The 15,037-nt window shown below is 43.8% G+C and overlaps 1 protein-coding gene across 2 annotated transcripts; it reads right to left on the minus strand.

Moving 5' to 3' along the window:
• Positions 1–6,627: 6,627 nt before the first annotated feature.
• CENPX (centromere protein X) lies at positions 6,628–15,022 on the minus strand. Of its 2 annotated transcripts, none has more exons than XM_082211200.1 (5): positions 14,905–15,022; positions 8,791–8,842; positions 8,564–8,617; positions 7,582–7,670; positions 6,628–7,381 (listed from the first exon to the last, which is right to left on the minus strand). In XM_082211200.1, exons 1-5 carry the CDS (start codon positions 14,941–14,943, stop codon positions 7,367–7,369), a joined length of 249 nt encoding a protein of 82 aa, XP_082067326.1. In that variant the 5' UTR covers positions 14,944–15,022; the 3' UTR covers positions 6,628–7,366. The 2 variants fall into 2 exon arrangements, with proteins under 2 accessions (XP_082067326.1, XP_082067327.1); XM_082211201.1 differs by lacking the exon at positions 14,905–15,022 and adding an exon at positions 14,749–14,889.
• Positions 15,023–15,037: the final 15 nt, after the last annotated feature.

Genomic DNA, 15,037 nt, shown 5'->3' on the forward strand with positions numbered 1-15,037 from the left:
TAGTTGGCATCATTTTGGTCTGAACTGCGATAATATCTGGTAGTTTTCAGAACTTTTGACGTTTGTTCTCAATGAAAACACTGTTATTATATAAAAATACATTACAAAACAGGAAAAAATATGTTATTCTAACTGAGGAGTTTTACAATGATTATTCCAATGTGCAGCAAAAGGAACCCATCTGTGCAGCGGTTAATCACAATTTGTTTCCAGTTGGAGTCATATCAATATATAGTTGGCATGTCTGTTTCAGCTGCAAGGAGTGCTTTCCCAGCTCCTCCGCAATATGCCATGGTCTGTTGATTTCTAGTGTGTTATAATTACAAATGCAGTAATTAGCATTTTCAATTAGAGCTTTGTGGTCCATTAGCACTTCTCCCCAACAATATCATAAAAAGGAACAGGTTACAGTTTAATCCGGATTGTTATCAAATGGATGTTTTCCCCATAAAATTCACTAACCAGAAGGTATTCTCATCACATATGTATAACTCCCACCCATATATGTTGGCTCATTAAATCATTTAATCTTGTCACTCACTTCTCCCTCCTCCCTGGTTATATTCAAAAATATGAAAGTTTCTCTGGGCCCAGGGGGCCGCTGCATGCATCACATTATAAGCAAGGGATACCTGCTAGCAGATTGCTGTGGATACATGCAGATTGCTCTAAGCTGAGCCATGCAAGGTAGCTCAGCCATATAGAATCATAGAATCATAGAATTGGAAGAGACCACAAGGGCCATCGAGTCCAACCCCCTGCCAAGCAGGAAACACCATCAGATGTTGGCTTTTTGCAGTATAGTAATGCTGCAGAGAGCTTGCTGGGGAGATCATGCATTAAAAAGAAAGGACTCAAAAAGTACTTAAAGGTTTTAATAAGAAAAACAAAAACTTCATTTACACTAAATCCATTAACAAACCAGACCCAACCACCAACCCATCCCCCAGGGGAATGGGAGAGCTAGGTGCTGCTCCTTATATACTCTACCCAAATGCTGACACGCCTTAATCAAATACAACTCAGCAGCACCTGCTATGTTTCACAGCTGTAAAGCTGGGTCTCGTTATCTTGCTCTGGCCCTTGCTCTGGCCCCTTAAAGACATACACATGGAGTGGAACAATGATGAACCTTTACATTTAAAGAAACCATTCAACACAGAGCACTCCTGACATATGGTTGTCAAGCCTCTGCTTAAAGACCTCCAAAGAAGGAGACTCCACCACACTCCTTGGCAGCAAATTCCACTGTCGAACAGCTCTTACTGTCAGGAAGTTCTTCCTAATGTTTAGGTGGAATCTTCTTTCTTGTAGTTTGGATCCATTGCTCCGTGTCCGCTTCTCCGGAGCAGCAGAAAACAACCTTTCTCCCTCCTCTATGTGACATCCTTTTATATATTTGAACATGGCTATCATATCACCCCTTAACCTCCTCTTCTCCAGGCTAAACATGCCCAGCTCCCTTAGCCGTTCCTCATAAGGCATCGTTTCCAGGCCTTTGACCATTTTGGTTGCCCTCCTCTGGACACGTTCCAGTTTGTCAGTGTCCTTCTTGAATTGTGGTGCCCAGAACTGGACACAGTACTCCAGGTGTGGTCTGACCAGAGCAGAATACAGTGGCACTATTACTTCCCTTGATCTAGATGCTATACTCCTATTGATGCAGCCCAGAATTGCATTGGCTTTTTTAGCTGCCGCGTCACACTGTTGGCTCATGTCAAGTTTGTGGTCAACCAAGACTCCTAGATCCTTTTCACATGTACTGCTCTCAAGCCAGGTGTCACCCATCTTGTATTTGTGCCTCTCATTTTTATTGCCCAAGTGCAATACTTTACATTTCTCCCTGTTAAAATTCATCTTGTTTGTTTTATACAGGGCAGCAGTGAGCCAACTGAGCGCATTATTCCTCCAGCCCTTATTGAATTCAAACCGTAACCCCTGTTAAATAATCACTTGCTGAGGAAGGCCATTAAGGGCTCTAGGTCCTTAAATAGCATCTGCACACATCTCTTCTCATGACCACAGTATGGTGCTCCCTAAACACTTGTGCAACTTCAAAGGCTTCTGGATCCAAGTGTGATGCAATTGCCCCTCTGTAAACAGTTGTGAAGTTAAGCTATTTTTTTTAACCCTGTGCTATGCTATTCAAAGGCCCTGGCTCTTCTACGTAATAGTTGATGAATAAGTGGAGGAGGAGAAATATCTCTGCTGCAGGCTAACAGATCAGGCTAGTTTGATACTAGATGGGTGCTAAGAGTTACACTTTTTTCTGAGAGTGCATAATTTGTAGGTGTATGGAAGCAGGGTGACCATAAGAGGCCTTTCAATTAGTCTCTTTTTGAATTGCACATCCTCTCCACCTACTTGTTCGGGTTCTCTATCAGTTCAGAGTAACCTGCTTCCTGTTCAGTGTGCCTGACATGGCCCATTTCCCTCCTGCCCCTGCTTTTCCAACAAAGAAAACAAGAGCATTGTACCATCTGAATGAACTTCAAAGTGGCTGGAAGGGGCACCAAGGGTTCCTGGCACTTGTCATTGTCTCCCAGACTGACCAACATTTCCCTTCAGGTCTAATTACTTCCAAATGCTTCCAGCCGCTTTGAAGAAAACCAGGAGGGGAGGGGGGGAGGGAAAAGGTAGGGAGAAAAGCTTCAGAGCACACAGGGAGCAGGGAGCAGTTAAAATAGCAAAGGCGCAGATCTTTAATGTCACCCAAAAACTGAGCCACCAAAGAAGATGAGTGTATAAGACAACAGCTGACGAAAACTGAATCCTGCTTTAACTGTACTGTTCCACACACACACTGCTGCCATCTGTGGTACTGGGAGGGTGGCTGCTACAGAAGACAAAGTGGAAACTAAATCCAGGCAAGGTTAGGACAGTGCCAATTCTAGCCTTATTACCCTTACCTGGAAGAATGTGGTCTGTGTGGTTCTTCAGTAAGTCCATTTCTCTGTGCTAGGAGCTTGGCAGATCTCATCTTTCTGCACTCTACGTTGGAGGTTTCTAATTGTTTCCTTTGGGCCGGTTAGTGTTGACACCCAAGCTGCTTTCTGGTTTTCCCTGTGATCTGCCCTTTGTATCTTTATACTGTAAGATCTGTCACATAATCAAGCAGCCAGCATTCTGCGCTGAAATGTTGTTCAAACAGAACACACACACTGCTGTTAGGACAGATCATACGCATTAGCATATGGGTCTCTGGCTGAAAGGTGTATGTGTGTTCTTGAAAAACAGAATTTTGTTTTATTGCTATATTTTTATTACAAGCCATGGAGGGAAACAGGGAAGGGATGACGCCCTGCGGATTGAAGCCCCAGACTGAAAATGCCAAGCTGTCTTGTTTCTAAGTTTTGACCATAAAGTTACTTACATTTCAAAGGTTGAGGGTTGTTGTTTTTTTCGCTCACAACATTTTCATTAGAAGCTGTTCCTTGAAAAATGTAAAACAATTAGTTGATGCTGCTATAGTTTCTATACTGCAGCAATGCTTGCTGTTAAGACACATGTACCTCATAATCCCTAATTGTGGGTGGTCATTCAGTTCTTGCTTTTGCTCGTGTCTTCCTTCAAAGCGGAGATGAGAGACCTGTGGCCTTCCAGGTGTTGCTGGACTCTCATCAGCTTCAGCCAGCATGGCCAGTGGTCAGGGAAGATTGGAAGTATAGTCCAACAACATATGGAGAGTGGCAGGTTCCCCCACCTCTTGTTCAGAGAGCCCTTCTTTGCTGTACTTGCACACATCCTGCCCTGTGTCAGATTCAAGATCTGCACTGGTTGCTGACTCACTTGCCTATCCTAAAACAATTGAGCAGGTAAGAGCCCTGGTTTGATTCCTACCTACACTGTCACTTAAAAAAAATAAAATCCCTATGATTGCATGTAGTAGTATTAATTTTCTTCTGCCTTCCTTTCTCCCGGGCAGCAAATGCTTTAACACTGATACATATGCAATTGTAAAGTGTAGAGAGTTTCTTCTAGGAGTAATAATCAGTCAGGTGTGCATTAGGCAGACTGATGCACAGGGACTCCGGCTCAGGGCCCATGTTCAAAGGCTGAATTGTGACCAAAGTAGGGCTATGAATAGATTCAACTGCAGCAGCAATAAAAAGGACCCATCAGATCATAGCTGTCAACGTTTCCCTTTTTAAAAAAGGGAAATTCTCTTATTCCGAATAGGATTCCTCGCAAGAAAAGGGAAGTTGACAGCTATGTATCAGATAATCTCTAGAGTCTCAAAATTAAAATCTTGATCATGTTGAAATGAAGAAGATGCAGCTTGACTAGCACTTCCAGCTACATTGTATGGTTGCATCACACCTCTCCACTGCCAGAGTTTATATTCCAAATAAATTTGTTTGGTACTGCACGCAAACTCACTGTGCCCTGTTTAAGACCAAGACTTTTAATAGTACATCTCTATCCCACAGAGTTCAATGAGACTTTACACCCAAGTAAGTGTATACACAGGATTGTAGCATAAACCAGGTAAAAAAGAGAGCCAGTTCCCTCTGTCCCAGTCATAGAGTAGGTGGTGGGGAAGAATAGCATATTACCATAATCCCCCCTCCCAATTTTTAGCACCAGGTTTGGGCCATAATTTGGATTTTCCCTTTAGAAATTTAAACAGAGACATCCTGTTAAGTCAGTGTGCAAGTGTATGCAGAACAGAGACCTACATATGTTTTAGTTTAGCTTTGCTGTGGGTACATGTGTGTTTAAACCCATATTAAATGTTCTGTAGTACATTCACACCCCTTGCTTAATGGGGGATTAAGCTTTGTGTTTAGTCAAAGCTGCTCAACTCTGGTGATCGGCCTGTTTTATACAATTCAGAGCTATATAGGAAGCAGCTGCCTGGGCCATTTGCTCGTCCAAGGCCTAGACTACATTAAACCAAATGGAAATGGAGAAGATACTTGCAAATTACGGGAAAAGTTAGCCTTTAAGGCTGTTAACACTTTTGACCAGATCATTTTGAGCTCAGTGAGACTTGCTTCTGAGTAGACTAAAAGCAAGGTTTTAGGCCGGTACTTTAAGACACTTTGCTTAACAGATGGCTGTAAAAATTCTGATTGATCAGATACCTTTAACTTCTAGCCTAAGCCCTACAAGTATCCTTAATTTACATGTCAAGAGCAGTGTGGTACACTGGCTAGACTAGTGTGGGTCTGAGAACACACTGGTTCAAATCTGCACTCAACCAGGGTGACTTTGGGCCAGTCGCTATCTCTCAGCCTATTCTCCTTTACAGGGTTGTGGTGAGGATACAAATGGAGAAGAACTATGCACATTAGTTCTTGGGGGACACACACAAAACTAAATACTGTCCTTAGTACTGCCACATCCTCTGAAGTAAAGCCCCATCAACCTTAGATTCCCAATAAACGAGCACAAAGGAGTGCATGCATTATCAGTAGTTTGTAGCATACGTTTTATGATGCAACAGAGCGCAACATTGTTTTCATGCTTTGTCACAATTGAGCAAAATAGCTATAAACATTGCACTACCATATTTGTCTAATACAAACATAGCAAAGAGCTACAAATTCAATTTCTGGTTTAAGGAACCAGGTGGGAAAGAATAATGCCTAAGAGAACAACTCCCAGCTAGAGTAGACTACATGGACAAATACTTTGACCTGATACAAGGAGCATCCTAGGGTTTAGTGTTAATACGCACTGATAAATCCACTTCTGTTTTTAAAATCTGATGAAGATGAGAATACTGGAAACGCTAAACCATGGTTAAAAGGCTGCTAAAGCAGGGTAACATGTAGCGCTCCTAGAATTTGCTGGATTCCTAACAGCTCCTGCCAGAATCGCCACCAGTGGTAAGGGATCATGGGAGTTGTAGACCAGCAAGAGCTTACTCACCCCTCTGCTAAACCATGGTTGAGGCTGACAAAGGCAGAACAGGAGAAAGGGAAGTTGCTTTTGTAACGCTGGTTCCTAATTTATAGGCCATGGGTTTGTAGGAAGACAGCATTATGACAGTTCTGGGAAACGGCAGCATTCCACCTAACCTTCATCCTGTGTTTTTCAGCATAAACATTACTGGGTATTTGAGAGCCAGCATTCAAAGCCAGCAGTCCTTCGTCCCTGTCATTACCAATACATAGCAACTGGTACCTTAGAAAAGTCATGTGCGTGCTATACCTATCAGGCAGCATGGCTGCTAACCACTAGCTGACAGTATTGTTCTGCCTCTTGGCGCACTCCTCTCTATATCCATTCGGAAGTAAGCCCCGTTGAGTTCAATGGGGTGTAGGCCCAGATCTGTGGGTATAGGATTGCAGCCTGTCAGTACCTCGAGTGGCAATTGCTTCTCCCTCTGTAGGCCTAGCCTTTATTTTGCAATAGAAAAAAAGATTCATTAGGCTATGCCCTGCCCCCATGTATACGGTTTACTATTTCACAGCTCTCTTCTCTCCCCCCCCCCCGTCCTGCCCCGCTGACACAGAGGGGCTGGGCTGTGCGTGATGTGGGATCCTCACACATGCTGTTTGTTATTCTGCCCCTTTTTGAAAGTTTTTCTTTCGTCCTACAAAGAGGGTGGGGGGGAGGCCAAACGACTCTTTGAAGCTACTTGACTTTCTATGATTAATTGCAACAAGGAGCCCCGCGCAAGGGAGGGAGACTATTTTTGATTTATTGAAGCTTCTTTGTGAGAACAAATTTATAGCAGAGGGAAGCAGCTTCTGAGAGGAATATCAAATGGTTAAAAGGTTCCAAGCACTCTTTGATGTCATGGCCCCAGTGGAATGCTGGAAAGGATTGAGGGACAAGCACTGTTTATTTATAAAATAAAGATCAGGTACCTGATGCTGGCACAGACCTGGGGCTCGGCTCCTGTTTAAGAACTCAGACAGCAGACAGGCCCAGAGCTGGCCTTTAAATGCCTGCTGAGGTGATGAGAGCCCACGGTGTGGGGAGCGCTTCCAGGCATACTCACTCTTTCCACACACCCCTACAGGAAGGCACCTGCTTCTCCCATTGGAAAAGAAAGTGTAGACTCTGCCTGGCTGTGAATCGGAAACAGCAGCAGGCTAGGACGCAGCCTCAGATGGTGAGGTGTCACTGACTCCAGGCATCCCATCACAAAGAGGGAGGGGTGGGGGGAGAGAGAGAAAAGATTGCAGCCCTTAGCAGCCAGCCTTTGACCATCATGGAGTGCCCAGAAAGAGAGATAGCAAACAACCGCAACTGCGCCGGCAAGGAAGGAGAGAGGTGATGAGAATATCGTCCGAGCAAGCAGAATAACGGCGGGGCAGATTCCATTTCAAAGCCTGTCTTCCACTTTGCTCCAGAGGTCAGGCCACGATCTTCCCTCTAGCAGGAATGTGGGCTTTGCCCCATCAGGTTTCTAGAAGTCCAAAAGCTGTAAACATTAAGCGCTTTTAAGTTACTGTGAGCAAAGAGTTCTCCCCAAACTGTTTGGCTGATTTGCCTGAGTTCCAGTTGCCCAGTGAGGATATTACTAACCAGCCAAACATCCCCCCCCCAAAGGAAGGGGATTAAAATGCCTTTGCCCACATCCTTATCCTGTTAATTTAGGAATCCAAGCTGTGCGTTACATACCAGCTGCGGCAGCACTTTTTCCACGTGCTCCACATCCACCCTGGTCAGGTCCTCCGTTTGAGCCTGCCGTGCGGCTCGTGCGGCTGCCTCTGCAAGAAACACACAAGGCAGCCAAGGTGCAACAAGTAGGTACTGGGAAGGGTAACAGAAATGGCCTTTAGGGAGGAATGACGTCAGTCAAGTAACAAAAAAGTTACTTTGAGAGGCATTGCTTGGGAACAAATAAGTCTGCAATTCACAGTATTAATACTGGACTTTCAGCTCAGGAATTGTTAACTTCTCACCCCTCAGCACTTTTTCCTTGCCCAAAACTGTTCTCAACATTCAGGCAAATGATCCCCAAGCAAAGCATGTGCTACCTTCTGAATGTGCACATGTCCACCTAGCTCCACCTAGCTGCTGAGGCTCCAAACAGTCATGGTTGGGGAGCCTATGGCCCTCCAGGTGCCGCTCAACTCCAATTCCCATCAGCCCCAGTTAGCATAGCCGGTGGCTGCAGATGATGGAATATGTAGTCTTGCAACATCTGGAGGGTCCCAGGTTCCCCACCCCTGCAGCAGTTCATGAACTCATTCTGCTGAGAAAGTCCTAAGCTTTATATATCTGATTGAAGCATCATTAAAAATAAGCTTTCAGCATTTAAGCTGTACCCATTCTGTATCAAGCCTGGAAAATCAAACTCTAATGCCCAGCTAAAGTATAAGGTTTCATGAAGAATCAACTAGTTTCTGATAGAAAGATCAGGGTCTTTTTTTCTTCAGGACTTGGTTTTTGTGCTGAACCATGATTTAGCTTGTCCTGCTTTCTTCCTTCTAGTATCTCCTGTTGATTTGTACTGCCTTCTGAACGAGCAGTGAGGCTACACCTTGAAAGAATAAGAGTTTTTATAGTCTTCTGATTTTTGCACTAATTTTTGTCCTTCTATGTCATTCATCTGTGACTGCCATTCTATGGAAAAAAGGCACAGTCCTTTACAACTTACCTCGCACGAACACTTTGAGCATTTCTGCCATGAGCAACAGAGCATCACCACTGACTGGAAAGAGGGGGGAAAGTAACCATGAGAAGTGCTCAGCCCAGTTATCTGCCCACAACCCAGGAATCATGGTTACCTCTGATATTCCAGGGCATGATCTCTCTACAGAAAAGTTTGGCAAGATTGTGAGCAGGAATTGGCCTCCTTATTGAGACAGAAGGGAAAGCAATTACCTCGTGTTTTGTCATCTTTGAAGTGGAGCTGGAGCAGTTTGTTCACGGTCTCCTGCATGGAAAGGAAATCAGTCAAGGGGTGTTAATGGAGAAAAAGTGAATCTCCCTGTCTTTCCATTTCAAAGAGATATAAAATAGGTAAAGCAATATCTTTTATGAGATCAACTTCTGCCGGTGTAGGAGTACATCAAAAGACGCTCAGCCAATAAAGTATATTACCTTACCTGTTTTGCATCTCATTCTCTGGGACCAAGAGAGCAACAACTATTGATGCCAATCTTCCATCCCTGGGCAGGGACCACATAACTGGCTCCATCACCCACCATCTCTCTGTTGCTGAGGCCCAAACTTTTTTATTAATCGGCGATAATTCTCCTCCCCACCAACTGCCTTATTTGTGCTATCTTATTTATTATAGGGGTTTTAATTCTGCCTTTCTACTCTGAATACAAGGGTGCCCAAGTTGGCTCTCATCAGGGTAAAAACAATACATAATCAGAACACTAAATCTCAAAAAGCAGTAGCAGCCAAGGAAACCATACTGGAGATGAAAAAAGGAAAAGAGACATTAAAGTTGGGCCAAAAGCTAGCAAGAAGGTCCTAAACCTGAGGCAGAAGACCAAAAAGCAAGGGGGCTATGTGGCTCTTCCTAGACAGACAGTTCTACAACCTGGGTGCTCCAAACAGAACAGCCCTCTTTTCCTGTTCCCATCCATTGTACCTCAACTGATGGTAGGACATGCAGAAGGAGCCTCTTCAACCCAGCTCAGTGGCTGGATAGAATTGCATGAGATTAGAATCATGTTAAACTATTTTTAGTTGACTAGTCAGTAACATCCAAATTCACACATGAATTTCTCAGAATAGGTTGCTCACTTGCACCTTCAAAAAGGAAAACAAACATTCACTGCCAGATGGAAAGGCCCTTTTTAGCATTTGCTCTTCCGTTCTGTTAGAACCAGAATAAACTAAAGAAATAAGGTGTATGCCCTTAGCTTACAACCCTCCCAATAAAAAAAGACGCCCTTCCATTAATTAACTAGGGTTGCATCCAATAAAATCATTGAGCTTAAGGCAAGGACTTCTGCATACACAAAGGGTTTTGTTCTCCACATATACAGTGGTACCTTGGGTTAAGAACTTAATTCGTTCTGGAGGTCTGTTCTTAACCTGAAACTGTTCTTAACCTGAGGTACCACTTTCGCTAATGAAGCCTCCTGTTGCTGCTGCGACAACACGCGATTTCTGTTCTCATCCTGAAGCAAAGTTCTTAACCCGAGGTACTATTTCTGGGTTAGCAGAGTCTGTAACCTGAAGCATCTGTAACCCGAGGTACCACTGTAATCCCTCTCCCAACCACCACTGCACCAATCTGCTCTGAAGGTTTGGGGAAGCCCCAGAAAAGATTAATTTTATTTATTTCATATTTCTTCCATCTTTTCCTCTAAGGTAACTTTCAGTTCTTGGTAGAGATGTTACCACATCAAATCCTGTGAAGTGGGATTTACTAATTTTAGCCCTGGCTTTCTGGACTGGTATATAAAGTAGCACTGCACACTAAGAGAAGAAAGATGTATAAAAATGAGAGTCATGAAAAACTATGCATTACAGTGACTTACAGTTTTAGGAATTAAGAATTGCTCAAGAAAGGGACTGGTATGAACGTAAGTACTAACAGAAGCTGCAGTGACTGTCCCCTGAATCACTTCAGATGAGCCAGAAAACTGCATCTTTGTAAAAGCAAATTTAGCAGCTAGGCCACAAGTGAAGAATGTTTGTGGTGTACTGAAGATATAAAAATATTTCAAGGAAAATGCAGTTGTGTCGTATTAACAGAAACAGTATAAGGAAGACACCAGTGGCAACAACATTATACTGGTTCAGTACTTATTAGGCTTTTGTTTGAAAATTCTGTTCAGGATACCAACAAACACTGAACAACAAAATATGACTAAGTGCTTGGAGTACATAGTATGAGAAAGGATGAAGGAACTCTTGGGAAAGAGACTTGAAGAGATATATTAACAATGGCTAAATATCTTAACAAGTTGTCAGACAAAAGGGTGATCTACCAGAGCAGTTAAAGAATAGAGCACCAGCAAAATAGATTGACTGCTATTAATTTATCTCCAAGCATTTTAATCTTGCTTGTCTGTTTTAAAAAGACACCGAAATCACATCTATATAATACAGTGTCAAAGCTATCAGCAAAAGCTTCCTAATTTTAGGAACAGCTGATTAATGGATCAAGTTATTTGTTCTATGGAATTTGTGGTAGTTTAAGTTTTTGGAACTTAAGTTTTTGGTTCTGGAGGCGAATTCAAAATATCTTTTTCAACTCCTGATTAAATCAGTATTACCCAACCTGATTCTCTCTAGCTGTTGCTGACTACAATTCTCATAATTCCTATTTGGTGTTTCCCCCTGGGCTGATATGAGTTGGGTTCCAAAACATCAGGAGGACAACAGGTTTGGGAAGGGTTAATTAAAATGTCAAACTCTTCATACAAATGGAAAATACTAGCTTGATTAATGTATTCTAAGAAAGCCCTATCCAACACCCCCATGAGGGACTGGCTGTTAAGATAAAATAATAATGACAAATAAGATCTAGGCAGGACCATGCAGAAATGGCTGTAATCAGGATGCTGGTTGGCAAAACTGGATAAAAAAAGTGCCCCCCCCCCGATTCTGTTACAAAAGGATTTCTAATGATAATTTCATTTTATAAGCGGTTAATCAGCTGTCTGAGCCTTAACTCTGTACCAGAGTTAGGAACATAGGGGCATGCCTTAAAGCAAGTCAGACCATTGCTTTGTCTAGCTCAATATTGTCTATGCCAGGTATGAAGAACCTTTGACATCCCAGATGCTGCCGTACTACAATTCCCATCAGCTCCAAGAAACATGTCCAGGATCATGGGAGTTGTAGTTCAGCAGCGTGTGGAGGCCAAAGCTTCCCACATCTGGTTGACATTGATGGGAAGTGGCTCTCCAGGATTTCAGACAAAGGTCTTTTCCGACCCTAGCTGGAAATGCTGGGAACTGAACTAGAGATGCTTTGCCACTGACTACAATCTTTCCTCTAAATCTTTTGAAATCAAAGGGTTTGAGCGTACCTAACTCAGCATAACATCTAGATTAGTATATAAAGAATCCTTTTGCACAAGAAGGAACAGCTTACGGATTTTATCATGTGGGCCTGCTAGAAAATAAAACACAAAATTAACTAGGCTGTAGCGCTACCTGCTGCATATATCTGGAAGTGCTCTGGAGAGTTTCACCAGTTTAGCATATTCTATTAAGAGGGTCAGTAGGAAAGGGACTGAAAGTCTGCCAATATCATAATGCCATTCTACACAGCTATGGCACGTGGAATGCTAGCTACAATTCTGGTTACCTTGTGTGATCAAAAGACTGAATCAACTACCTTATGAAGAAAAGTTGCATTTGGGGCTTCTTAGTTTTGAAAGAGTGAGTATTTGGGGGGAGGGCATGACAAAGGGGCATACAATGATGCAATGTGGAGAAAATGAACAGAGAGAAGCTTTTCTCCCTCCTTCCTATTAATTGAACTCATGAGCCAATCCAATGAAACTGAATGTTGGAAGATTCAGGACAGGCAAAAGGGAGTTCTTCACACAGCACATATGGAATTTGCTCCCACAAAATGTACTGATGTCTACCAACATGGATTTAAAAGGGGATTAGTCAAATTCACGGGGGATATCATGACTACCAGCCATGACTAAATTCACTATCAAAGGCTGTAGGTGTCTGAACAGCATTTACTGGGAATCAAAAGTTGGGAGAGTGCTGTTGCACTCAGGTCTTGCTTGCGGGCTTCCCATCAGCATTTGGTTGGCCACTTGGAACAGGGTTCTAGATTATATGTGCCTTTGGTCTGATCTAACAGGACTCTCCTTATGATCTTACCATGAAAGTGCATTTAAAACATTTTTATCATATTCTTTGATCAAAAAGTCCCCCAGGGCAGCTTACAAGGATCAGTCTTATTACAGGATGAATGGAGAGACATCAGCTCTGATCTCCCAAAAGTTATGGTTCAGTTGTAGTACACCTGCTTTGGAATCAGAAGGACCCAAGTTCAGAAGCCAGTCTGGGAGCATTTTAACTCTTCCTATTCCTTTCCCCTCTTCTGAAATTTAAGTTTGCCCATGTTTGACTTCATGGGCAGCTTTCCACATTCTTGTATGTTTAATTTGATAGGGCCATGGTCTCTTTTCCCAATCAGTTCAACATCATTTACATCTTGCAACAGGTCCTGGGCTACCACTCAGGTTTCTAGCTACAGTCCTAACTACTACTACAGTGGTACCTTGGGTTACATATGCTTCAGGTTACATACGCTTCAGGTTACAGACTCCGCTAACCCAGAAATAGTGCTTCAGGTTAAGAACTTTGCTTCAGGATAAGAACAGAAATTTTGCTATGGCGGCGTGGCAGCAGCAGGAGCCCCCATTAGCTAAAGTGGTGCTTCAGGTTAAGAACAGTTTCAGGTTAATAACGGACCTCCAGAACAAATTAAGTACTTAACCCGAGGTACCACTGTACTGTGGCCTGGAGGGGCTGAACAAAGTGGCAGGACCAACACTACATCCACAGCTCTGCCACCATCATCGGGGGCAAGGAAGTACCATATTTTTCACTCTATAAGGCGCACCAGACCACAAGACGCACCTAGTTTTTGGAGGAGGAAAACAAGAAAAAAAAAATTCTGAATCTCAGAAGCCAGAACAGCAAGAGGGATCGCTGCGCAGTGAAAGCAGCAATCCCTCTTGCTGTTCTGGCTTCTGTGATAGCTGTGCAGCCTGCATTCGCTCCATAAGACGCACAAACATTTCCCCTTACTTTTTTGGGGGGGTGAGTGTTATAGAGCAAAAAATACGGTAAGTGTATCACAGCAGTAGCCTGCAGCTGGTGCAGCAATAAGGCCTGACGCAATAACACAGCATCACTGGGACAAGCTTGGGATCCAACAGCACATCTGACAGGGTGAAGGAGAGCTCCATACTTGTGGCGTGACGCTGGTATCTCCCTGCAGGTAGCAGGGCTGGACAGAGAAACACCTCTGGCCAGTTCAACCCGCTCTCCAGCCTGTTGTGAAGGGGATTTAGATTGTTCTGTAATTCCAGGGTCATTCCCATTTATTTGCTTTCTTCCCCACAGTTTCATGGCGCAGTCATTTAGATGTTTTGCTTTGTCACTGCCTGAGCGTGAGTTTACCTAAGCAACTTGAAGGCAGCTGAAGTTACCCATTATTACAACATCCATTATTACAATTATTTTCACACCCCCAGCCCTCAGATTTCTATAGCAAATGAAGGCCATTACAAAATGACCTGGAGACAGACATAATATTACAGTGGGTAGGCAGCCCTGGCTAACTTACAAATCCGGACGCCAGGGGCAAAAAAATCCCTCAAGCAAGGGAGGGGGGGCCCAATGGATAGGGCTTAAACACTACCAATTCATGTCTGTCCCCAACACCACTTTATAGTGGACCCTCCTTGGTCCTTTCCCAACCCCATTCCACATCCAACGCCTACCGTTTAAGGAAACCACCCCAGCTTCTGAGCACCCATCATCTGATTCTCCAGAAGAAGATTAAGCCCAACTCTTGCAGTCCTGAATTGGCCAAGCTGCTCTATCTATCCACTATTCTTTAGTGCCCCCAAAACCCTTCCTCTAAACCTGTGTTTCCCAAACTTGGGTCTCCAGCTGCTGTTGGTTTTTTTTTTACTACAACTCCCATCATCCCTAGCTAGCAAGTCAGGGATGGTGGGAATTGTAGTCCAAAAGCAGATGGAGACCCAAGTTTGGGAAACGCTGGGAGTCTAAGCCAAGAGCCCTCCCAAACACAGGTCTTCTCTGAGGGAACCTCTTTAGCCTTCACAGCAGCATTTGCAGAACTTGACAAGCCACTGAAACAACTTACATAGAAACCTTCCCAAGTTCCTGCCATAACATTTTAGCGCGTGTGTGTAAACTCTGAACTCTCAGGGCTCCCTTTCACACACACACACGCTTTAACCGCCACCCGTCACTTTCCAAGGTGAATTCCGTTCCCTGCTCCCCCAGCCCCCGTCCTGACCTTTTTGAAGCCTTTCGCGCCTTCTTCCCTCTTCTCCATTTTAAAGAGGACCCGCCCTCTTGACTCTCCTCCGCAATCACTGGCCAGAGGAGGTGCCGGAAGTCCCGAGGGCTCAAGGCATCGCGCAATGCAT

The sequence above is a fragment of the Podarcis vaucheri genome (assembly GCF_965113315.1).
Source record: "Podarcis vaucheri genome assembly, chromosome: 2".
Classification (NCBI taxonomy): Eukaryota; Metazoa; Chordata; class Lepidosauria; order Squamata; family Lacertidae; genus Podarcis; species Podarcis vaucheri.

Coding starts and splice junctions, on each gene's coding strand:
- CENPX (XM_082211200.1), bottom strand. CDS start 14,943: ATGGAGAAGAGGGAAGAAGGCGCGAAAGGCTTCAAAAAG. Junction 8,843..14,904: donor GCGCGAAAGGCTTCAAAAAG/GTCAGGACGGGG, acceptor CTTTCCATGCAG/GAGACCGTGAACAAACTGCT. Junction 7,671..8,563: donor GCTCAAAGTGTTCGTGCGAG/GTAAGTTGTAAA, acceptor TGTTTCTTGCAG/AGGCAGCCGCACGAGCCGCA.